This window comes from Oncorhynchus nerka, linkage group LG22 (assembly GCF_034236695.1).
Source record: "Oncorhynchus nerka isolate Pitt River linkage group LG22, Oner_Uvic_2.0, whole genome shotgun sequence".
Classification (NCBI taxonomy): domain Eukaryota; kingdom Metazoa; phylum Chordata; class Actinopteri; order Salmoniformes; family Salmonidae; genus Oncorhynchus; species Oncorhynchus nerka.
Genome location: NC_088417.1, coordinates 24104927 through 24130199, shown reverse-complemented (window position 1 = coordinate 24130199; position 25273 = coordinate 24104927). Strand labels below are relative to the sequence as shown.

Below are 25273 nucleotides of genomic sequence, written 5' to 3'. Positions count from 1 at the left end.
GGTCTAGGGTATCCAGGACGATGCTGTTGATGTGAGCCATGACCAGCCTTTCAAAGCACTTCATGGCTACCGAAGTGAGTGCTACGGGGGGAGGGGGGGGAGGATCATTAAGGCAGGTTACATTTGCTTCCTTGGGCATAGGGACTATGGTGGTCTGAATTTGTTGAATGTGTTCTTAACGGACTTGCCTAGTTAAATAACGGTAAAATAAAAAATACTAAAATAAACACCAGCTACCGAGAGCGTTATCACACATTTATTCAGAACAGCTTGTTCTCTCGTGCATGCTTTCAGTGTTGCTTGCCTCAAAGTGAGCATAAAAGGCATTTAGCTCGTCTGGTAGGCTCGCGTCACTGGGCAGCTCGTGTCTGGGTTTCCCTCTGTAGTCCGTAATAGTTTTCAAGCCCTGCCACATCCGACGAGCGTCAGAGCCGGTGTAGTAGGATTCAATCTTAATTCTGTATTGATGATTTGCTTGTTTGATGGTTTGTCGGAGGTCATAGAGAGATTTATTGGAAGCGTCTGGATTAGTGTCCCACTCCTTGAAAGTGGCAGCTCTATCCTTTAGCTTGATGGGTATGTTGCCTGTAATCCATGGCTTCTGGTTGGGATATGTACGGTCACTGTGGGTCATCAATGCACTTATTTATGAAGTCAATGACTGAGGTGGTATACTCTGTCATTAGATGAATCCCGGAACATATTCCAGTTTGTGCTAGTAAAACAGTCCTGTTGTGTAGCATCCGCGTCATCTAACCACTTCCATATTGATCGAGTGACTGGTACGTCCTGCTTTAGTTTTGGCTTGTAAGCAGCAATCGGGCGGATAGAATAATGGTCAGATTTGCCAAATGGAGGGCAGGGGAGAGCTTTGTATGCATCTCTGTGTGTGGAGTAAAGGTGGTCTAGAGTTTTTTTCCCTCTGGTTGCACATGTGACATGCTGGTAAAAATGTGGTAAAACGGATTTAAGTTTGCCTGCAGGAAAGTCGCCGGCCACTAGGGGCGCAGCTTATGGATAAGCATTTTCCTGTTTGCTTATGGCATAGAGTTGGATGAGTGCGGTCTTAGTGCCAGCATCGGTCTGTGGTGGTAAATAGACGTCTACAAATAATATAGATGAGATAGTGTGGTCTACAGCTTATCAAAAGGTACTCTACCTCAGGCGAGCAATACCTTGAGGCTTCTTTAATATTAGACATCGTCCACCAGTTGTTATTGACAAATAGACACACACCCCCACCCCACGCCTTACCATTCTCTGTTCTACCGGTGCATGGAAAATCTCCTCAGATCTATATTATTCGTGTCATTGTTCAGCCACGACTTGTTGAAACATAAGATATTACAGTGTTTAATGTCCCGTTGGCAAGATAATCTTGATTGTAGGTCATCAATTTTATTTTCCAATGTTTGCACATTGGCCAATAGAATGGATGTCAGTGGGGGTTTACTCACTTGCCTACGAATTCTCAGAAGGCAGCCCTACCTCCACCCCCTTTTTTCCCGTCTTTTCTTCACGCAAATTATGTGGATTTGGGCCTGTTCCCGGGAAAGCAGTATATCCTTCTCGTCGGACTCTTTTTCTTCCAGTTCGAGGTGAGTAATCGCTGTTCTCACGTCCAGAAGTTATTTTCCGTCAAAAGAGATGGAAGCAGCAACATTACGTACAAAATAGGTTACAAACATCGCAAAAAAACAAACAAAATAGCCCAGTTGGTTAGGAGCCTGTAAAACGTTAGCCATCTTCTTCGCCATCTTTCGTTTGTCACCGTTATAGTGCAATTAATGTATAGTTTAGTGTTGTGTTGTGTAATGATTTTGCTGGCATGCATCCCACAATAATATATATTTTTTTCCCCACCAAGATTTACATGCTAAAATCGCCACTGATGTACGGTATGTAAATATACAGTAGCTTACTCTACATACCAGTGTCATGCTACACAGGACTAGCCGTGATCTCAACATTACAGAAAACCCCTCTCTCTCTCTGCACCACCACCAGCCGTTTCATACAGTGTAACTCATGCTAATCCAATCCGCCCAGCAGAATGCTAACGAAGGCATTAGCATGCACACAAGGGGGCTACGTCTGGGTCTGATGGTTGAACGGAGATGTGGAGCTGGCCTCTTCCCTGCAATGTGATGAAAATCTGAAGATGGATATTGTCCGCCGGTTGCCAATATTATTTTGCAAGAGAGCTGGCTGAGTGGCTGGCTAATGTCCCCTAACCGACCCGACAGACGGACAGACAGACGCTCTCTGACCAGCAATGTGACAATGACTAAACACTTCCTGGATCACATGAAGATAAGAGCTGACTAACGGAGGTGATTTGCTGAACCATGTATGTTTGATGAGTCATCTTGCCTCATCGGAAGAATTGTTAGCTCCCCGGGGTAATGCCTAGTCTTTAGCTCAGCGGGTCTTATCGCATACAGAAGACCCAAGTTCAGGAAACTACAATTGCAGTGCAAAAACTCACTCGCTCCCTCCCTCGAAGAGCGGAGTAATGAAGATCCAAAATGCTAAATTAAAGCACACCTCTCTTTATTGTACTCTCAGAGCACATTTAAACAGCAGGCTTTCTCATACCCCTTCAGTTAATTTGTAGTTCAATCATCTCTAATTAGAAATAAACCCATTAGCACTCCCTCAGTGCATCCGCACTTCCCTGAGCTGTGACTAAATTAATGGAGCTAGCTACTCTCCTCTGTAACAGCTGATTCAAGATCAGGTGTCCTTACAATTCTGACTGTGAATGACTATCACCTCAACAACAAAACAGTCCCCAGTTCAGTTTGTTGTGTAATGACTGAGGGGGAAGAGGTTGAACTTGTGATGCTGTGGTTACAGGGAAAGTACACTGTGCCATATAAGTTCAGACCTCTTGGCAGTGGACATAGGCCTAATACAGGGATGTAGTGATGTAACCTATCAGTATAACATGAGGATGACCTGTCCTTGTTGACCCTTATGGGAAAAACCACATGATTTCACATGTAGGTTTTCACAAGATCACATAAGCTTTCACATTGAAATGTTCACATGTTAATAATTTTCACATGAGTTTTCACAGCTGATGCTTTGCAATAAAAAATGAGTTGTTAGGATATACAAACAGTGCTTTTTACATACAGTATTTGACATACTTTGACATACATGATTATTACATTCTTTGTTCATTTATACAGTAATTATTATTCAATGATTCATGTCCTCACCTTGGATTTGAACTCACTTATGGCATTCCGATTTCCTGCAAAATGCCAACATGTCTGTGTCAAAAACTGATTTCAGCGCTATTCCTACACTTTGGACTTCAAACTAAATCTCAGCTTTGTTAAAAATACTCTCAAGAAAAACGATTATATTTATCCCAGTGATTCAGGAATAACATTAATAAAAAAATAATGACTCACCATGTCATTGAATTTAGGTTAAAAGTTACATTGATGACTGTTTGCAAATCCAAATACATAGATTTTTGGGGTTGAAATTACGTGGAAACAACATTGATTCAGTTTTTCCCCAGTGGCATATTATACGTAATGAATGAGTAGAGGAATGCTATAGACTTTGCAGCACAGCAAAAATAATCAGTGTATCTTTAATCCTGAGGTTGTGAGTTCAAATCCCAGGTGGGATCATATTGAAAAGTCAGTACTAAGTGATCATGTGACGTGTAATCATAATGTCATTGATTAAAGATTTTTACACAATTTTAGTTGAACAGCGTACCACTTACTTTAAAACCCCCATATAATTTAATTCCCTTACAAAAAAACATGTGAAATGTGCAGTTTCACATTGTGAAATACATGTTTTCAAATCTTGAGCTGAAATGTTCCAGTTAAAAGTTTGGACACACCTACTCATTCAAGGGTTTTCCTTTATTCATACTATTTTCTACATTGTGGAATAATAGTGAAGACATCACAACTATGAAATAACACATATGGAATCATGTAGTAACCAAAAAAGTGTTAAACAAATCTAAAATATATTTGATATTTTTCAAGGTAGCCACCATTTACCTTGATGACAGCTTTTCACACTCTTGGCATTCTCTCAATCAGCTTCATTAGGTAGCCACCTGGAATGCATTTCAATGAACAGGTGTACCTTGTTAAAAGTTCATTTGTAGAATTTCTTTCCTTCTTAATGCGTTTGAGCCAATCAGTTGTGTTGTGACAAAGTAGGAGTGGTATACAGAAGATAGCCCTATTTGGGGAAAAAACAAGTCCATATTATGGTAGGAACAGAGGAATTCTGGAGCTCTGTCAGAGAGACCATCGGGTTCTTGGTCACCTCCCTGACCAAGGCCCTTCTCCCCCGATTGCTCAGTTTGGCCGGGCGGCCAACTCTAGCAAGTGTCTTGGTGGTTCCAAACTTCTTCCATTTAAGAATGAGGGAGGCCACTGTGTTCTTGGGGACCTTCAATGCTGCATAAATGTTTTGGTACCCTTCCCCAGATCTGTGCCTTGACACAATCCTGTCTCGGAGCTCTACGAACAATTCCTTGATTTTTGCTCTGACATGCACTGTCAACTGTGGTACCCTATTATAACAGGTGTGTGCCTTTCCAAATCATGTTCAATCAATTAAATTTACCACAGGTGGACTCCAAACAAGTTGTAGAAACATTTCAAGGAGGATCAATGGAAAAAGGTTGCACCTGAGCTCAATTTCGAGTCTCATAGCAAAGGGTCTGAATACATATGTAAATTAGGTATCTGTTTTTTTATTTTTAAAACATTTGCAAACATTTCTAAAAACCTGTTTTCTCTTTGTCATTATGGGGTATTGTGTGTAGATTGAAGAGAAAAAATATATATTTGATCAATTGTAGAATAAGGCTGTAACGTAACAAAATGTGGAAAATGTCATATACACTGTAAATATACAATTAGTAGGTATTATTTGTCTTGGAAGTATGTTTTGTTTGGCTCCGAGGCCAGGCTGAGAGACCTGGGGCCGGTTTTCAGATTGCGTTGGAATTTAGGCTTATTTGTGTCTTTAAAAAAATAAATATTATACTTTTTTACCCTGTTTTCTCCCCAGTTTCGTGGTATCCAACTGGTACAGTAGTTACAGTCTTGTCTCATCGCTGCAACTCCCGTACAGACTCGGGAGAGGTGAAGGTCGAGAGCCGCATGTTCTCCGAAACACAACCCAACCAAGCGGCACTGCTTCTTGACACAATGTCCACTTAGCCTGGAAGCCAGCCACACCAATGTGTCAGAGGAAACACCGTGCAACTGTGTCAGCGTGCACTGTGCCCAGCCCGCTACAGGAGTCACTAGTGCGCAATGGGACAAGGACATCCATGCTGGCCAAACCATCCCCTAACCCGGATGACGCTGGGCCAATTGTGCGCCACCCCATGGGTCTCCTGGTCGCTGCGACAGAGCCTGGACTCGAACCCATAATCTCTAGTGGCACAGCTAGCATACATATGTGTACATTGCAGTGCCTTAGACCACTGCGCCATTCGGGAGGCGGCTTATTTGTGTTTTAACGATGCACCGTAAAAAATAACGTCCGAAGATGTCAAACCCGATTCCCAATACACCATACAATGCATTCGTTACAAAGTGAAACATAACTGTGTCGTCACAGAAGCTGTCTGGTGCTGAAAATGATTCCAGAATACAGGATAAAGAGCTCGCTGTAGCTCTTAAATGATTTATGGCTATTCAAAGTTTTTTCATTGCCTTTTAATACACAATACAGTTTTCCCATCAAGAGAAGAAATGTTCTGTACCCTATTATGTATTTAAGAGTTTGTATTATGTTTGCCATGTGTTATGAACTGTAAGTGCTTTCTCGTGGTATTTTGTGTCCAATGTTTGATTATGTATATTCTGCATTTCAGTTTGTGTAAACTGTGAGCAAGAATAAATAAAGTCAAAGTCGCTCCTTCCCTCATTTGCTGTAGAAAATATCTATGCGACTTAAAAATGGTATGATGACAATGGTTTTTGTAATTGCTCACCACATCACTGTAGCTTGATTGGTTTCAAGTAGGCCTACATATATTCAATAATTAAATAATAAACAATCCAAATAATTAAACATTACGTAACAAGTTAAGCGACGTTGCCATAGACCTAATATGTTGACCTTTAGGTTATTGGTGTCATGACCGTCTGAATGAATGGACCAAGGCATACTTAAGAGTTCCACATGTTTAATAAATATGAAACTCACCAAAAACAATACAGAAGAAAACGAAACGGGACGTTCTGGGCTGCTCACAGGCAGCTACACAAAAACAAGATCCCACAAAAACCTTGTGGGAAAAAGGCTGCCTAAATATGATCCCCAATCAGAGACAACAATAGACAGCTGCCTCTGATTGGGAACCATACCAGGCCAACATAGAAATGAAAAAACTAGACTACCAACCTAGTCACACCCTGACCTAACCAAAATAGAGAATAAAAAGTATCTCTAAGGTCAGGGCGTGACAATTGGTTAGGCTACAGTAAAATGCATGAGCTTTTAGATAATAGTAGCCTATAGCCTTTTGGCCTTGTAGCTACGAATATAGAAGCGGCTTAGATGGCTTAATACTAGGTAGGTCTATCAATTGTACATACATGAAAGTGATGTATCATCAACAAAAAATGTATCCTTGATTCGCTTGTTTATGACATTGCAAACCTTTTAGGCTATTTATATTCAACTATGACATCTTCAGCGGTCACAGAGAGACAGATAAACACTCATTCTATGTTTAGAGTAGATTTTACATTTACATTTTAGTCATTTATCAGACGCTCTTATCTAGAGCGACTTGCAGTTAGCTAGGTGGGCCAGCCACATGTCTAAGTTAAAGTAAGTACATTTTTCCTCAATAAATTAGCTATACTACACAGCCAAAAGCATGTGTCTGCTCTTCGAACATTTCATTCTAAAATCATGGGCATTAATTTGGAGTTGGTCCCCCCTTTTCTGCTACAACAGCCTCCACTCTTCTGGGAAGGCTTTCCACTAGATGTTGGAACATTGCTGCGGGGACTTGATGTTGGGCGATTAGGCCTGGCTCGTAGTCGGCATTCCAATTCATCCCAAAGGCATTCGATGGAGTTGAGGTCAGGGCTCTTTTCAGGGCAGTCAAGTTCTTCCACAACAATCTGGACAAACCATTTCTGTATGGACCTCGCTTTGTGCACGGTATGTGTGCATTGTCATGCTGAAACAGGAAAGGGCCTTCCCCAAACTGTTGCCACAAAGTTGGAAGCACACAATCGTCTAGAATGTCATTGTATGCTGTAGCGTTAAGATTTCTCTTCATAGAACTAAGTGGCATAGCCCAAACCATGAAACACAGACCCAGACCATTATTCCTCCTCCGCTGAACTTTACAGTCAGCACTATGCATTGGGGCAGGTAGAGTTCTCCTGGCATCCGCCAGTCCCAGATTAATCCGTCGGACTGCCCGATGGTGAAGCATGATTCATCACTCCAGAGAACATGTTTCCAAAGTTCTAGTGTCCAATGGCCATGTAGTGTATCTGTCTGTGAGTGTGTCATTTTCTTTGTGTAAAGTGACGCTGGAGGGAAAATGTGACCTAACGACACACTTAGCTGTTCTACGAGTGATGTTAGACTACGAGTGATTTCAAGTGCAACATTAATAAAGACTGTTTTTCTTACAAAGGTTATAACAATGAACTTAGCCTTGAAAAGCCACTGAACACGCCGATTGGCATGTGTTTTTCTGTTGCTCATTATAAAAATTGGATTTCAGTCTTGGAGGTATGTTCCCCGGCCGATTCCGCATTTGGTTAATTATTGTCCCCCATGAGGCACTGTAGACGCAGAAGCCAAATCAAAATAAAATTGTATTGGTCACATTCACATGGTTAGCAGATGTTATTGTGAGTGTAGCGAAATTCTTATCCTTATAGATCCGACAGGGCAGCAGTATCTAACAGGTAATATCTAACCAATTCCACAACAAAAATGAATACACACAATCTAGTAAAGGAATGGGATGAGAATAAATAAGTATAAAATATATGGATGAGCAGTGACAGAGTGTCTAAGATGCAATAGATAGTAAAGAATAAATTGTGAAGGATACAGTATACATTATATACATATGAGATGAGTAATGTGAGATATGTAAACATTCTTAAAGTGGCATTATTAAAGTGACTAGTGTTCCATTTATTAAAGTGGCCAATGATATCAAGTCTGTAGGTAGGCAGCCACCTCTGTGCTAGTGATGGCTGTTTAACAGTCTGATGGCCTTGATATAGAAGCTTTTTCAGTCTCTCTGTCCCAGCTTTGATGCACCTGTACTGACCTCGCCTTCTGGATGGAAGTGGGGTGAACAGGTAGTGGTTCGGGTGGTTGTTGTCCATGATGATATTGTTTGCCTTCCTGTGACATTGTGTGTTGTAGGTGTCCTGGAGGGCAGGTAGTTTGCCCCCGGTGATGCATTGTGGAGACCACATCACCCTCTGGAGAGCCCTGCGGTTGTGGGCAGTGCAGTTGCCGTACCAGGCGGTGATACAGCCCGACATGATGCTCTCAATTGTGCACCTGTAAAAGTTAGTGAGGGTTTTCGGTGACAAGCCCAATTTTTTCAGCCTCCTGAGGTTGAAGAGGTGCTGTTGCGCCTTCTTCACCACACTGTCTGTGTGCGTGGACCATTTTAGTTTGTCGGTGATATGTACCCCGAGTAACTTAAAACTTTTCACCTACTCCACTGCTGTCCCATTGATGTGGATAGGGGGGTGCTCCCTTTGCTGTTTCCTGAAGTCCACGATCATCTCTTTTGTTTTGCTGACATTGAGTGAGAGGTTATTTTCCTGACACTACACTCCTACATCTCCTCCCTCTCGTCGTTGTTGGTAATCAAGTCTACCACTGTAGTGTCGTCTGCAAACTTGATGATTGAGTTGGAGGCGTGCATGGCCACACAGTCGTGGGTGAACAGCGAGTACAGGAGAGGGCTGAGAACGCACCCTTGTGGGGCCCCAGGGTTGAGGATCAGCAGAGTGGAGATGTTGTTTCCTACCTTCACCACCTGGGGGCTGCCAGTCAGGAAGTCCAAGACCCAGTTGCAAAGGACGGGGTGACGAGACACAGGGTCTCAAGCTGAATGATGAGTTTGAAGGGTACTATGGTGTTGAATGCTGAGCTGTAGTCAATGAGCAGCATTCTTACATAGGTATTCCTCTTGTCCAGATGGGATAGGGCAGTGTGCAGGCGATTGCATCATCTGTGGACCTATTGGGGTGGTAAGCAAATTGGAGTGGGTCTAGGGGGGTCAGCCACGGAGAAGGGGAGCCCACAGTCTTTGGTAGCGGGCTGTGTCGGTGGCACTGTATTGTCCTCAAAGTGCGCAAAGAAGTTGTTTAATTTTTCTGGGACCAAGACGCCGATGTCCGCGACGGGGCTGGTTTTCTTTTTGTAATCCGTGATTGTCTGTAGACCCTGCCACATACATCTCATGTTTGAGCCGTTGAATTGCGACTCCACTTTGTCTCTATACTGACGCTTGCTTGTTTGATTGCCTTACGGAGGGAATAACTACACTGTTTCTATTCGGTCATGTTTCCAGTCGCCTTGACATGATTAAATGTGGATGGTACATGCTTTCAGTTTTGCACGAATGCTGCCATCAATCCACGGTTTCTGGTTAGGGAAGGTTTTAATAGTCACAGTGGGTACAACATATCCTATACACTACCTTATAAACTTGCTCACAGCGTATACGTAAATGTTATTGTCTGAGGCTACCCAGAACATATCCCAGTCCACGTGATCAAAGCAATCTTGAAGCGTGGAATCCGATTGGTCAGACCAGCATTGGATAGACATAAGCACGGGCACTTCCTGTTTTAGTTTCTGCCTATAGGAGAAGAGCAACAAGATGGAGTCATGGTCAGATTTGACAAAAGGAGGGCGGGGGAGGGCCTTGTATGTATTGCAGAAGTTAGAGTAGCAATGGTCAATTGTGTTACTGGCTTGTGTACTGCAATCGATATGCTGATAGAATTTAGGTAGCCTTGTTTAGCTTTGTTAAAATCCCCAGCTACAATAAATGCAGCCTCAGGATGTATGGTTTCCAGTTTGCATAAAGTCCAGTGAAGTTCCTTGATGGCCGTCTTGGTATCTGCTTGCGGGGGGATATACACAGGGGTTCTCTTGGGAGATAATACGTCAGCATTTGATTGTGAGGAATTCTAGGTCAGGTCAACAAAAGGAATCGAGTTCTTGGATGTTGTTACAATTACACCATGAGTCGTTAATCATGAAACATACACCCCCGCCCTTCTTCTTACCAGAGAGATGTTTGTTCCTGTCGGCGCGATGCACTGAAAATCCCATTGGCTTTACAGACTCCGACTGCATGTCCCCAGCTAGCTATGTCTCCGTGAAACAGAGTTTGTTACAATCCCGGATATCTCTTTGGAAAGCAACTCTTGCCCTAATTTTGTCTACTTTGTTAACTAGGGACTGGACATTGGCGAGTAATATACTCGGAAGCGGTGGGTGGTGTGCTCGCATTCCGAAGCCTCACTAGAAGACCGCTCCAACACCTTCGCCTCCGACCTCGTTGTTTTGGGTCGGCCTCTGGAATCAGTTCAAATCCCCAGTAAGGTACAGACAAAGGATCCACTTTGGGAAAGTCGTATTCCTGGTCGTAGGGCTGGTTGTGCTGGTTAGTTGACATCTCTCTTATATCCAATAGTTCTTCCCGGCTGTATGTAATAACACTTAATTAAGGTTTTCTGGGCTAACAATGTAAGAAATCATTTCAAAAACAAAATACTGCACAGTTTCCTAAGGACTTGAAGCGAAGCTGCCATCTCTATCGGCGCCATTTTGTCAAAGCCTATTTCACTTCCTCAAAATCCCAAGAATGGTTCTAAGACAACTCAAGAAATCTGTAATTAATTTGGATGATTTTGCCAAGGTTGTTTTAATTATGCAATTTTACATCTAACTAAGGTGATGGTGCAGTACCAATGTTTATTTTTAAACATTACAATACATTCACAACAGATTTCTCAACATATTAAGTGTGTGCCTTCAGGCCACTACTCTACTACCACATATCTACAACACAAAATCCATGTTATTGTGTGTTTGTATGCATGTGTCTCTGCCTATGTTTGTGTTGCTTCAGAGTCTCCACTGTTCCATAAGGTGTATTTGTATCTGTTTTTCTAAATCAAATTTTACTTAATGTGGAATACAGTTCCATGTAGTCATGGCTCTATGTAGTACTGTATGCCTCGCATAGTCTGTTCTGGACTTGGGGACCGTGAAGAGACTTCTGGTGGCATGTCTTGTGGGGTTTGCATGGGTGTCGGAGCTGTGTGCCAGTAGTTCAAACAGACAGCTCGGTGCATTCAACATACAAACCTCTCACAAATACAAGTAGTGATGAAGTCAATTTCTCCTCCACTTTGAGCCAGGAGAGATTGACATGCATATTATTAATGTTCGCTCCCTGTGTGCATCCAAGGGCCAGTTGTGCTGCCCTGTTCTGAGCCAATTGCAATTTTCCTAAGTCCCTCTTTGTGGCATCTGACCACACGACTGAACAGTAGTCCAGGTGTGACACAACTAAGGCCCGTAGGACCTGCCTTGTTAATAGTGCTGTTAGCAACACTTTATTAAGGACAGACTTCTCCCCATCCTAGCTACTGTTGTACCAACATGTTTTGACCATGACAGTTTACAATCCAGGGTTACTCCAAGCAGTTTAGTCTCAATTTCCACATGATTCATTATAAGATTAAGTTGAGGTTTGGGGTTTAGTGAATGATTTGTCCCAAATACAATGCTTTAAGTTTTATAAATATTTAGGACTAACTTATTCCTTGCCACCCATTCTGAAACTAACTGCAGCTCTTTGTTAAGTGTTGCAGTAATTCCCGTCGCTGTGGTAGTGTTGGGTCCTTTACTCAAAGCCAGGGGCGGGTCTGTCTCACTATCTATGCAATCACTGCAGCTGTTCACCCCATGTTAGTGGGCAAATGTACATTGTCAAATCAAAACCCAACCTTCATTTACCCGTTGTGATGCACGGATGTTCCAAACTCTGTTTTAGACAAGACAGAATTCATGACCAAAATTATACTATTTACACATTGTAGTAAATTCTGAAATGAGAATAACTGTTTCTGACTCATTCTGTATCAGTGCCGTTTTCAAATGGATTTGTTGCTTTTTAAAGGCAGTCACTTTTTAAGATGCTTTTGGGAAACCAGGCCCTGGGCAACTTTATTGACCTCTGTTGATCTGTTGTTGTCGTGCCATGCAGAGATGAGAGGGGGAGGAGGCAGTCATGCAGTTCATTGAAAAGGCTGGGAAGAGATGGGTATTGTTAATAGAAAACAGGTTTAATCAACAGCAAAATTGTGTGTGGAAAATGATCTTGTTTTTAGCTCTATCAGCATTAGCAATGATTTCTTTCTTTCTAGGCTATCCAAAACACAGCAAGAAGATAAACATAAGAGTTGCCTGGCCAAGGCTTTACTCACTGCAGACATTGGAACACGTATGGAGTATTTGGTATTTTTGTGGGGAAGATATTTCTGTACATGCACTTATAGTCCTACATACATTTTTCATGTGAGCTATTTGATTTATGATAGAGAGACTGGAAATAAACTGGAATGTTGATTAACTGCACAATCAGAGTCAGGGTTGAACTATGAATGGAACATGTGGGAAAAAATACACATATATATATATTTTTTAAACTCACTAGTTGTTGTAGCCTAGCCTTGTGTCTGCATGCATCGCTACTTTCTATTCCACCCAACCTCGACCTCGCCATGTTCGGCAGGAGGCAGAAAGAAACTCCATCTATTCCATGCTGCAGGTGTTGCTGCCTGGAGTTGTTAATATAGTCTACAGTATCCTGGCATCTATCTGCTCTGCTTGTTTCTTCCATTTCCTCTTGCAATGTGCGTTTTTCTGCTTACCTTTTACATTTTCGCTCAGTGCCCTTCCGACTGAGGTGTTGGATTCTGCAGTCTGCTTGCAGAGAGAGAGAGCATTTTAAAGAAACACCCCACCACCTTCTCCCTGTACTTTTTCTACTCCTCGTTGGCGTTTATATCGGGGAAGTTGGATTATATTCGTGAAACAAAGTCGTTTTCGTATATTTGTATGAGTGTGGTCCAATTATAATTAGGTTGGTTTATAGGTTAGTCCAGTAGTTGTAGGAATGAATGGATGATCAACGTTTGGAGGAGGGCGACAATATCCATTAACTCTTCTCGGTGGGTGCAAAGAGAGAGAGAGAGAGAGAGAGAGAGAGCGAGAGAGACCAGCCAGTCGCTAGAGAAGAATGGAGAATGCTCCACGAACACTATCCATCGCTTGAGGGAATCGATGAAGAAAGGATGAGATAAACACAATTCTTCTTCACGTTACGACTTTTGCTGTCGAACTTGATAGCCGGGGTTTTACGCATCTCAGTGAAAACAATTCGGAGAATGCGTTTAGGAGGATGGATACCCACGCGTCATTAGGATTTTTGTTTCCAGATAAAGGGATTGAAGAAAAATAACCAAAGCTGCCCTTTCTCCCTATATCTGTTTCATCGTTAGATTGTAAAGGTGGAGCGATCAGAGAAGGCCGATGACGGACCTATTAATCTGGTCAGTGCATCAGAACCACCAAAAGGTTCTGGAAACGTTTGGATGGAAATCGGGCGAATGTTTAGACTTGCTTTTGGTTTTATATGAAACTGGTGACTAGTAGTTGCGATTTTTCTCTCTGTGGAATTTTCATCTTCTCATTCAAGAAATTAAAGTCTAACTGAGGTGAAGATATTTGTCGGCTTATCAATTGTATTTTAATTTTATTTTTGGTATTTCGGTACGCTGTCCATTTCGCAATTCCCTTAAATCTCAATCGTTTCCTCTTGAAGTATTCCTTAATCTAAATGGAATTAGTTGAGCGTGAAGCCCCTTGTGAAAGGTACAGACATGGTACATTGGCACAGCCTCCTTCACGGTAAGTCACCACTTAAATTGAACAGACTTTACTGTCTTGCGCCTATACCACAAAACCTTCATTGAGTTGTAGCACAATATTCTTGAGTTTATGAATTGACGTACCATTGTGGTTGCCTGTAGTTGTCAGTCCAGTTGTGTAACGAATTTGATATCCATGCACTCATACCCCTTCACAATTTCTATAGTATAGCCTACCTTTTCAAACCGCATGTGTAGGCTACTTTTACATAGCATTGCATGCGGATGTATACATTATGGTATTTAGCCTGAAGATTGCATGTATAACCTACACTTTTTCCATCTGTATGATGAATTGTGCGTAGAAGCCCAGTTATGTGTTGCCTGAGGTCTGCTGTATCAAACAGTGTAATAGGTAGATTATGCGTGCCTCTTGATTGCGCATCCAATTCTATAAAAACAAGTTCAGAAACTTTAGGGATTTAATTAAATGGTTTAAAATTAATCTAATTTGAGGTTGGATTTATTTAATGGTAAACTCGATTTTTTTTAAAGGCCAATATCCTTGTATTTTGATATCTTCAGAGTAGGCCTATTTTACGCTAGGCCGGATATACTACCAACATGTATTTGTTTCTTGTTGCAGTTGTTGCAAGTCTACTCATACTTGGGTTGTCTGGGGCAACGAAGAAGGAAGCAGGTATAATGCACTCTATAACTGCATACGGTCAAGTCCAGAATTATTGTCACCCCCGATAAAGATGAGCAAAAAGACAGTATAAAATAAATAATACAAATACTGAGCTATATTGTATTCTCAGCTAAATCAGAAAATTATATCATATTATACTAACACAATTGTTCAGAGAAAGAGATTTTTTATTTATCAAGTCATATTTTTCCTCTCAAAAAGATAGGTGTCAAAATTATTGGCACCCGTTTTCAACACCTCACCTTCCGAGGATAACTGCACTGAGCCCTTTTCTAAAATGTTTTATGAGATTAGATCCTTCCCAATGTGTTCTCTAATCTCATAAAACATTTTTAGAAAAGGCTCAGTGCGGTTATCCTAGCAAGGTGAGGTATTGAAAGGTGTTGAAAACAGGGCTGCCAATAATTTTGACTGCTATCTTTTTGTGAGAAAAAAATATGAATTGTTAAACAGATCTTTCTCTGAGCAATTGCATTAGTATAAAATTATATATTTTCTGATTTCTTGGAGCATACAATAAATCTCAGTGTTTGTATGATTTATTTTATACTGTCTTTTTGTTCATCTTTATCAAAGGTGCCAATCATTTTGGAACTGTCTGTCTGTCTGTCTGTCTGTCTGTCTGTCTGTCTGTCTGTCTGTCTGTCTGTCTGTCTGTCTGTCTAATCCACTTCACTCTGCTACTGTTTTTTTCAGTGAAAAACAATTCAGGAGTGAAGCCTGCAGAACAATGTGGCACCTGGGTGAAAGAAGGAGACGGGGGATTGTTCACTTCTCCCAAATACCCCAGCAAATACCCCCCAGAAGTGGAGTGTGTTTACATTATTGAAGGTGAATAGCTTTCACAGTAACTAACATCATTATAAAGCCATCTAAGTTTTCTGTTCAGATCATGGGTTGACATTCTTCAAGCAAATAAGGAATGTTTCAATAGACCACCACGAATAAGGAATACAGACTCTTAAATAGTGTTTCAGGAACCTTGATCTTACAGCATGTAACATGTAGGGGTAGCCTAGTGGTTAGAGCGTTGGACTAGTAACTGGAAGGTTGCAAGTTCGAATCCCCGAGCTGACAAGGTACAAATCTGTTGTTCTGCCCCTGAACAGGCTTGTCCTAGGCCATCATTGAAAATAAGAATTTGTTCTTAACTGACTTGCCTAGTAAAAAAAAAATAATAATAGTAGTGTCCTCACATCTTTATAATCTTAGATCCAGGTGAGAAATTAAAACCATCTGTCTGTTTAACTCCTCGCTTTCTACTTGAGTTCAGGCTTCCGTGAATATAGATGAGCTCAAGTTGCTCTGTGAGTGGATGTATCTCTTCATGTTTCAGAGTGAAATCTGGACCAGATATTGAGATATGTGTTCACAGTAATTACTGATGGGATTGGCCAGTTTAGTTGCTGTGCTGCTGATGTTTGTCTGATGATGGTAATGAAATCAGACAACAAGTTGCAATCTCAGTCATTTTAATTTACGTTCTGGGAGGTTGATATTTGATTAATCAGTGGAGGAGATTAGGTTAAGGCCCTAATGATATTAACTAAATGAATACATGAAAGATCATCTCTACAGAGAGACTCTATTACTGGACTGGAGGAACCATACTAGCTGCAACAGTATCATCTGGGTTATGGTTTGAACTGGATTTATAGATGAAATGTGTATGATGGGCCAGACTTTTAGCCCGATCCACCATCCAGACCTGACCGAGTGTAAGCTTGTGAGATCATTGTCGATCGAGGCCACTGGACATTACCAATAGCCTACTGATAATTAAGATATAAATATAAGGTTCCCTATCAGTCGGTCACACAGTATAGCATACTATGGGGAGTCAACAACCAATCATATTCACTTGAAGAAAACTGAAATCACGCCCAACTGGCCAATAGATGCCTAGCCTACCCTCAGAAGCCCCACCTTCCTGGCTATAACACCGGGGCTTGCATCCATTTCCTAAATTCTTCGCTCTTCGGCTCGCCTGAAGGAAGAACGTGTTATGCAATTTACAAACTATGAGATTTGACTCCACCTGAGGTGTCTGTTAGTGGGGAGAGAGTACTCGTCCCCCTAGATGTTGTGAGTTTTGGGTCTTGTTACCGGTTTTTGAGTTTGCTAAAAGCTAACCACTTATGCTCTACTTGTGTAGTTAATGCTTCCTTGCTTGGGTAGGATTTGTGTTTGCTTAAAACACAGTACTTTCTGCCCTGCTTGTATAGCCAGTGCTTCCTTGCATGAAGTGAGATGGCCAGTGGTAAGAGTAAGTTAAAAAAAATGCTAACCATCCAAGTTTGAACCTCTGACCGTGCCCTAGGGAAAATTAAAGATACTCACGGGTGCTGTCCTGTTTGCCTTGGGTGGAAACACACTCAGGAGGCTTTGAGCCAGACCAGTTTGTGTGACCTGTGTCTCCGGGTGTTGTTAAAGGGTCTTCCGGTGAAGCAACCTCGGGAATGGGGTTGTCTGAGAGCAGCAGCGGTGTTCGGAGTTGATAGGGGTGTCATCCCATAGTGAGGCTCATTCCGGTTTCTCTGGCAGCGTTCAGATTCCGGATTCCTGGGATGATACACTATCCCTAGATTGCTCTGGAAGGTTTTCAGACTGTGAATGGGACGACATCAGTCTGGAGCAGCCTAAAGCCCTGGCTTTGGACTCAGCGGGGGAGAGTGAACCATTGGTGGTTAATGCGCCTTTGATGGAGCTGTGTCGTAGGGCTGCAGATCAACTGGGGGTGGATTGGCCGTCTTCTACCCCACATCGGTGTTCCTCCAGGTTTGGGGGAAGGTATTTACCTTCTATCCCTGCAGCTGGGAAGCGTCGCTTACCCCTGTTTAAAGATTTTGCCAGTGAGCTAAAGGCGGCCTGTGATTCCCCTCATTCAGCCAGGAAAGCTAGGTTATGGCGAGTTCATGAATTTAGAGGGTATGGAGGTATAGAGGGTATGGAGGCTCGTTTACACACCGCTGATGCATGGAAAGCTGGTGAGTTACTTAGCTCCAGAGGTTAACAAGGGTGCTAATCCTAGCATTGTGCTTCCAAATAAACATTGCCGGTTCTCGTGGATCAGCTGGACAAATCGTACCAGCCTAAGGTTGTGGCATCCCGATCATTGAATGTGGTCACAATGCTGCAGATGTATCATATCAATTTGCTGCAGGAGCTGAATAAGACCGTGGAGGCAGGGAAACCAGTTTCAGAGCTTCTTGACGAAATCCGTGCTAAGGCTGATTTTGTCCTGCTCTACTATTGTGGCTGTGGGGAAAAGTATAGTGGGTGACAGTTGTGGTTCAGTGCCACCTCTGGTTGACGTTGTCCCGGATTGCTGAGAGGGACATGTGGATATATTTGGATGAGACAGTTTTGCCAACAAGGTCGTTTGTCTTGGCTATGGAGTCTTGACAGGCCCATTTAAGGAGGAAACAAAAGCAGGACGCAGCTCTACAGGTCCTTTTCCAACTAAAATCATTCGCACGAGCGGTTCGGCAGTTCCTGAGGCGTGAAAGAAAAGGTCCAGGCCCTTTCTGGGCATGCTGAGTTGAAGGAGAGCGGGGTGAAACCAGATTCTTCTGTGGCGTGGAAGAAGCAGACCTGGCGTCCCTAGCTGGAGGCCAGGGTAGGGGGTGTGTTCTCAGGGCCCTCCATCTCAAGCATCTACTGTGGCAATAATGCTCCCAAGTGGCTCGGTCAATGGGGGCAAGTTGCTGGTTGCCTAAGTCCCCGAACCTGGTGGGAGCTGGGTATCAGAACAGCGGTATCACAATAATACATTGTTTCTACCCAAGGTTCCTCATGTTCAGGGGTATCAAGTAGAGGTTGACCGATTAATCGGAAGGGCCGATTTAATTAGGGCCAATTTCAAGTTTTCATAACAATCGGTAATCTGCATTTTTGGACACCGATTATGGCCGATTACATTGCGAAACAATCAATCTTCACATAATCACTAGTTAACTACACATGGTTGATGATATTACTAGTTCATCTAGCTTGTCCTGCGTTGCATATAATCGATGCGGTGCCTGTTAATTTATCATTGAATCACAGCCTACTTCGCCAAACGGGTGATTTAACAAGCGCATTCACGAAAAAAAGCACTGTCGTTGCACCAATGTATACCTAACCATAAACGTCAATGCCTTTCTTAAATCAATATACAAGTATATTTTTAAACCTGCATATTTAGTTAATATTGCCTGCTAACATGAATTTCTTTTAACAAGGGAAATTGTGTCACCTCTCTTGCGTTCTGTGCAAGCAGAGTCAGGGTATATGCTGCAGTTTGGGCCACCTGGCTCGTTGCGAACTGTGTGAAGACCATTTCTTCCTGACAAAGACCATAATTAATTTGCCAGAATTGTACATAACTATGACATAACATTGAAGGTTGTGCAATGTAACAGCAATATTTAGACTTAGGGATGCCACCCGTTAGATAAAATACAGAACGGTTCCGTATTTCACTGAAAGAATAAACGTTTTGTTTTCAAAATTATAGTTTCCGGATTTTATCATATTAATGACCTAAGGCTCGTATTTCTGTGTGTTATTATATTATAATTAAGTCTATGATTTGATAGAGCAGTCTGACTGAGCGGTGGTAGGCAGCAGCAGGCTCGTAAGCATTCATTCAAACGGCACTTTCCTGCATTTGCCAGCAGCTCTTCTCTGTGCTTCAAGCATTGCTCTGTTTATGACTTCAAGCCTATCGACTCCCGAGATTAGGCTGGCAATACTAAAGTACCTTTTAGAACATCCAATAGTCAAAGGTATATGAAATACAAATGGTATAGAGAGAAATAGTCCCATAATAACTACAACCTAAAACTTCTTACCTGGGAATATCGAAGACTCATGTTAAAAGGAACCACCAGCTTTCATATGTTCTGAGCAAGGAACTTCAACGTTAGCTTTTTTACATGGGACATATTGCACTTTTACTTTCTTCGCCAACACTTTGTTTTTGCATTATTTAAACCAAATTGAATGTTTCATTATTTATTTGAGACTAAATAGATTTTATTGATGTTTTATATTAAGTTAAAATAAGTGTTCATTCAGTATTGTTGTAATTGTCATTATTACAAATATATATATAAAAATCGACCGATTAATCGGTATCGTTTTTTTTGGGTCCTCCAATAATTGGTATCGGCGTTGAAAAATCATAATCGGTCGACCTCTAGTATCAAGAGTGCGGTGTCATCCAGGTGTGGACATAATAAAAACAGTTCCTTCCCCACATTCTGACGAACAGTTTTCAAGAGTGGCGGATATGAAAACAAGCTTGACAAAAATGATTTTGTCCCAGTTCTCAGGGTGGCCCTCTGCCCCTTCAGGAGATAATGAATGGAAGACTGGCAGCATTCTCCACGGGCATGAGCAGTTTCACCATGCGTGATGAGGACAGAGACAAGTGTGAATAGTCTGCAGGTCGCTGTGCCTCCTGCTTTCGTGGTGTCATCACGTCAACAGTTTCCAAAGTCCGAGCACCTGTCTTGAGAGAAGAGATTTTGTCTCTCCTTCAAAGCAGTCTATACAGGTGGTCCCCATGTCAGAAGTACAGAGCGGTTGGTACAGCCGGTACTTCTTAGTTCCCAAGAGCGATGGAAAATTGCATCCCATCCTGGAGTTGCATGTTTTAAATAAGCATCTCAAGGTTTGCAAGTTCAAAATGCTCACACTTTGCCGGGTCTCATTCTGTACTCGGTTCTGAGTCATGCGGTTTTGTCCCAGCAGAGGAGGGTCACATTCCGTCTCTGTCTGGCACGGTTTCAGCTTGGGCATTCGGTGCCTTTTCGCTTGTGCCTGCGGTTATTATCGGTCTGATGGCCTCTATGATAGCTGTGGTGTCTCTTCTGTTGATGTGTCTGTTTCAGCGCTGGGTGATTGCTACACGTCTGAATGTATCCTGCCACTGCCATCGGTTGCTCAAGGTATCTCGTCGTGCTTAAGGGCATTGACTTCTTGGAGCGACACGCAACTGCTGTTGCAGGGGGTTCTCATGGGCCAGGTAGTGTCCCGCAGGGTGATCACGACAGATGCATTCTCTCTCTCTCCTAAACCTGTGGGTGCTGATCTACTTTCCAGGGGGGGGGGTCCTATCGCTACAGAGTGGAGACAGCACCTCTCGGGGTTTGCCAAAGATATGGGACCGGTTCAGAAGTGCTGACACGCATTTTCGCCTGTTGGGGAGTGTCCGTCAGGAGAGTCTGTTGTTGATTCTGGTGGCTCCCTGTTAGCCCAGACAACCCTGGTTCCCGGAGATCGTCTACCTGTTGGGCAGGGATCCATGGATGGTTCTGTGTCATTGGGATCTATTGTCGCAGGCGCATGGGAGAGTTTGGCATGCATGACCGCAGATAAAGGATCTGTTTGTTTGGCCTCTGAAAGGTTGAATTTGACGGATAGGAGTTTACCCTCAAACAGGATTACGACTATACAGTCTATATACTTTTAAGTGGCACGCGGTTGGAGTTAGGTTAAAGGAGTTTCCTCTTTTCAGAGCTCTTTGGTGGACATTTTGATGCCTCTGCAAGAGCGTTTTGAGCAGGGCCTTTCTTTTTCCACATTGAAGGTTTATATGGCACCCGTCTCGACGTGTCATGTAGGGATTGATGGCTCTACATCGGGGTCTCATCCTTTGGTGGTGCGGATACTGTACAGTGTAAACCGTGCGTTGGCTCAGACCAGTGTGTAAGCCTATGGCCTGGGACCTGGCTTTGGTCCTGGATGCTCTGTCTGAGCCTCTGTTTGAACCATTGGTGTACACCTGAATGTCCTTTCCTACAAGACCGCCATACTCAGGGCCTTGGCGTTGGCCAAGCACGTTGGAGATCTCCGTGTGCTATCAGTACACCCTCCATTTTCTGTTATGTCCTAATGCAGCTTTTGCTCCCAAGATTATGCCTATGTCTTACAGGTCCCTGGCTTTCGAGCTGTTCCCTTTCTCACATCCTTTGTTTGCTTCCGGTGAACAACGTAGGTTGCATGGCTTGTGTCCGGTTCGCACTTTCCGCAGGTATATGGATAGGACGAAGGATATCCGTGTTTGACCAGCTTTTTGTCTATTTCGCTAATCCAGCTCATGGTAGGGCACTTTCGAAGCAGGGTCTTTCTCATTGGATTGTGGAGGCTGTCTCCCCGGCATATGACAGCAAAGGACAAGAGTTGCCTACCGGTGTGTGTGCTCACTTCACTAGCGGTGTGATGGCTTCTTGGGTATTATTCAGTGGCATGACAATTGGTGATATCTGTGCTGCAACCAGTTGGCGTTCCCAACATACAGTGGGGCAAAAAAGTATTTAGTCAGCCACCAATTGTGCAAGTTCTCCTACTTAAAAAGTTGAGAGAGGCCTGTAATTTTCATCATAGGTACAGAAAGAGAGCCAGAAATCTTGCAAAATTAGAAAAAAAATCCAGAAAATCACATTGTAGGATTTTTTATGAATTTATTTGCAAATTATGGTGGAAAATAAGTATTTGGTCACCTGTTTGTAAGATTTCTGGCTCTCACAGACCTGTAACTTCTTCTTTAAGAGGCTCCTCTGTCCTCCACTCGTTACCTGTATTAATGGCATCTGTTTGAACTTGTTATCAGTATAAAAGACACCTGTCCACAACCTCAAACAGTCACACTCCAAACTCCACTATGGCCAAGACCAAAGAGCTGTCAAAGGACACCAGAAACAAAATTGTAGACCTGCACCAGGCTGGGAAGACTGAATCTGCAATAGGTAAGCAGCTTGGTTTGAAGAAATCAACTGTAGGAGCAATTATTAGGAAATGGAAGACATACAAGGCCACTGATAATCTCCCTCGATCTGGGGCTCCACGCAAGATCTCACCCCATGGGGTCAAAATGATCACAAGAACGGTGAGCAAAAATCCCAGAACCACACGGGGGGACCTAGTGAATGACCTGCAGAGAGCTGGGACCAAAGTAACAAAGCCTACCATCAGTAACACACTACGCCGCCAGGGACTCAAATCCTGCAGTGCCAGACGTGTCCCCCTGCTTAAGCCAGTACATGTCCAGGCCCGTCTGAAGTTTGCTAGAGAGCATTTGGATGATCCAGAAGAAGATTGGGAGAATGTCATATGGTCAGATGAAACCAAAATAGAGCTTTTTGGTAAAAACTCAACTCGTCATGTTTGGAGGACAAAGAATGCTGAGTTGTATCCAAAGAACACCATACCTACTGTGAAGCATGGGGTGGAAACATCATGCTTTGGGGCTGTTTTTCTGCAAAGGGACCAGGACGACTGATCCGTGTAAAGGAAAGAATGAATGGGGCCATGTATCGTGAGATTTTGAGTGAAAACCTCCTTCCATCAGCAAGGGCATTGAAGATGAAACGTGGCTGGGTCTTTCAACATGACAATGATCCCAAACACACCGCCTGGGCAACGAAGGAGTGGCTTCGTAAGAAGCATTTCAAGGTCCTGGAGTGGCCTAGCCAGTCTCCAGATCTCAACCCCATAGAAAATCTTTGGAGGGAGTTGAAAGTCCGTGTTGCCCAGCAACAGCCCCAAAACATCACTGCTCTAGAGGAGATCTGCATGGAGGAATGGGCCAAAATACCAGCAACAGTGTGTGAAAACCTTGTGAAGACTTAGAGAAAACGTTTGACCTCTGTCATTGCCAACAAAGGGTATATAACAAAGTATTGAGATAAACTTTTGTTATTGACCAAATACTTATTTTTCACCATAATTTGCTAATAAATTCATTAAAAATCCTACAGTGTGATTTTCTGGATTTTTTTTTCTAATTTTGTCTGTCATAGTTGAAGTGTACCTATGATGAAAATTACAGGCCTCTCTCATCTTTTTAAGTGGGAGAACTTGCACAATTGGTGACTGACTAAATACTTTTTTGCCCCACTGTACCTTTGTGAGGTTTTATCGCTTGGATGTAACTACTCCCTGTGTGGTTACCACAGTTCCCGGTGGGTTTGAGTCTTGGGCTGCGGTGACAGTGCGCAAGTACACAGTTACCAGGTTAATGTAGGTTTCCTGGTTCATCGACTCTGGTCGGTGCTTTGCAGAGTGCGTGTGCGTTTTAACAAGTCACCACAGGTGTTCTGTTGTGGTTCAAAACAACAGAACAGTTCTGACGTTTCAAGCTCACAAGGCAAGTATTTTTCTTGGAACCGTGGGGTCAATGGACTTGGGCTGCTGTGGCAGCGTGTCAGTGCGCATAGCTAAGTTGCAGCAGCTTCTGGTTCCCTATATAGGGCTCTGACAGTTGAGTCGTCATGAGGCTCTGACAGTTCAGGCTTCGCTGCTAAGTATTAGGGGAAAAGGTGGCTTCTGTAAACCCTTTTTGGAGCCGGTGGAACCTGTGTGTGCTTGGGTTAGCGTGGGTATCCTGGTTTGGTACTCTCTGAGCCATCTTGGAGCGTGATGTATGTTACCCAGTTATATACCCAGTTATACCCAGATGTATGTTCTACCCAGTGTGAAAGGGAATGAAAGGGAACGTACAGTTATAAATATAACTACTGTTCGCTGAAAGAGGGAACGAGGTATAACATATTTTGGCCCTGCGCCGTCAAGGGGTTTGGGCTTGTTGAAGATTGGTACTGAATTGAGGAAATTCATGTGAGTCCTGGTGTTATAGCGAGGAAGGCGGGACTTCCGAGGTCGGGCTCAGCATCCATTGGCCCTTTGGGTGTGATTTCAGTTTTTTTCAGGTGAGTATAATTGGTCTTTGACACCCCATAGTATGTTTTGCCTCGTTCCCTCCTCCAGGGATCAGTTATATTCATTACTGTATGATTTATTTGCTTGGAAAACTTGGAAAGTCCTTCACCAATAAATTAATAAAACACAGGGATTCTAAGATTCAGATTTTCTTAGTAGTTCAGTCATCTAAGCCACATAGTAGTTCATTAATTTAAGACAACTTACAGTGAGTATCTATTTCAATTGCATTGCAAAATGACTCAAAATGAGTAAACCCCCAATGGGCATTTACCATAAGAAAGCTTCATCTTAATTGCACGCTGTTTAATTGCACTTCATTTGTTCTCCATGTTTTGCCTTATAAGCCTTATAAATGTACTGTGTTGTGTAATATGCTACACAGTTTGAGCATTATATTTATCTGTGCTATCTACTCTCTTTGTCTCCTCCAGCTCCTCCGAGGCTGTGTATCGATCTTTTCTTTGATGAGAGGTATTCTATAGAGCCTTCATGGGAATGTAAATTTGACAACATCGAGGTGCGAGACGGCCCCTTTGGCTTCTCCCCAATAATCGGGCGCTACTGTGGCCAGACCATCCCTCCCTTCATCAGGAGCAGTGGACGGTACCTCTGGATAAAATTTGTTTCTGATGCCGAACTGGAGGCAATTGGATTTTCAGCCAACTACAACTTCACTGCAGGTAACAACCGATAGAAAGTATCCACACTTCCTTCAGCTAGGCAATCGCAACATGCCCAATCGCAACATGCCCATCGCAACATGCCCAATCGCAACATGCCCAATTGCAACAGCAGGATGGTGTTGACACTGCAAAGAGGCTAGTTCAGTATCCACAAAGCGTCTCAGGGTAGGAGTGATTTTAGTTCATAATAAATAAGA

At 42.8% G+C, this 25273-nt stretch overlaps 1 protein-coding gene across 2 annotated transcripts in view; it reads left to right on the top strand.

The window, feature by feature from the left end:
* Positions 1 to 13314: 13314 nt before the first annotated feature.
* neto1l (neuropilin (NRP) and tolloid (TLL)-like 1, like) overlaps positions 13315 to 25273 on the top strand; it is a 179512-nt gene continuing 167553 nt past the window's right edge. For both annotated transcript variants that reach the window (XM_029626561.2, XM_029626560.2), the window contains exons 1-4: positions 13315 to 14007; positions 14614 to 14667; positions 15376 to 15510; positions 24825 to 25073. In XM_029626561.2, the coding sequence (XP_029482421.1) occupies positions 13980 to 14007; positions 14614 to 14667; positions 15376 to 15510; positions 24825 to 25073 (466 nt within the window). In that variant the 5' untranslated portion in view covers positions 13315 to 13979. The remainder of the gene's footprint in view (positions 14008 to 14613; positions 14668 to 15375; positions 15511 to 24824; positions 25074 to 25273) is intronic.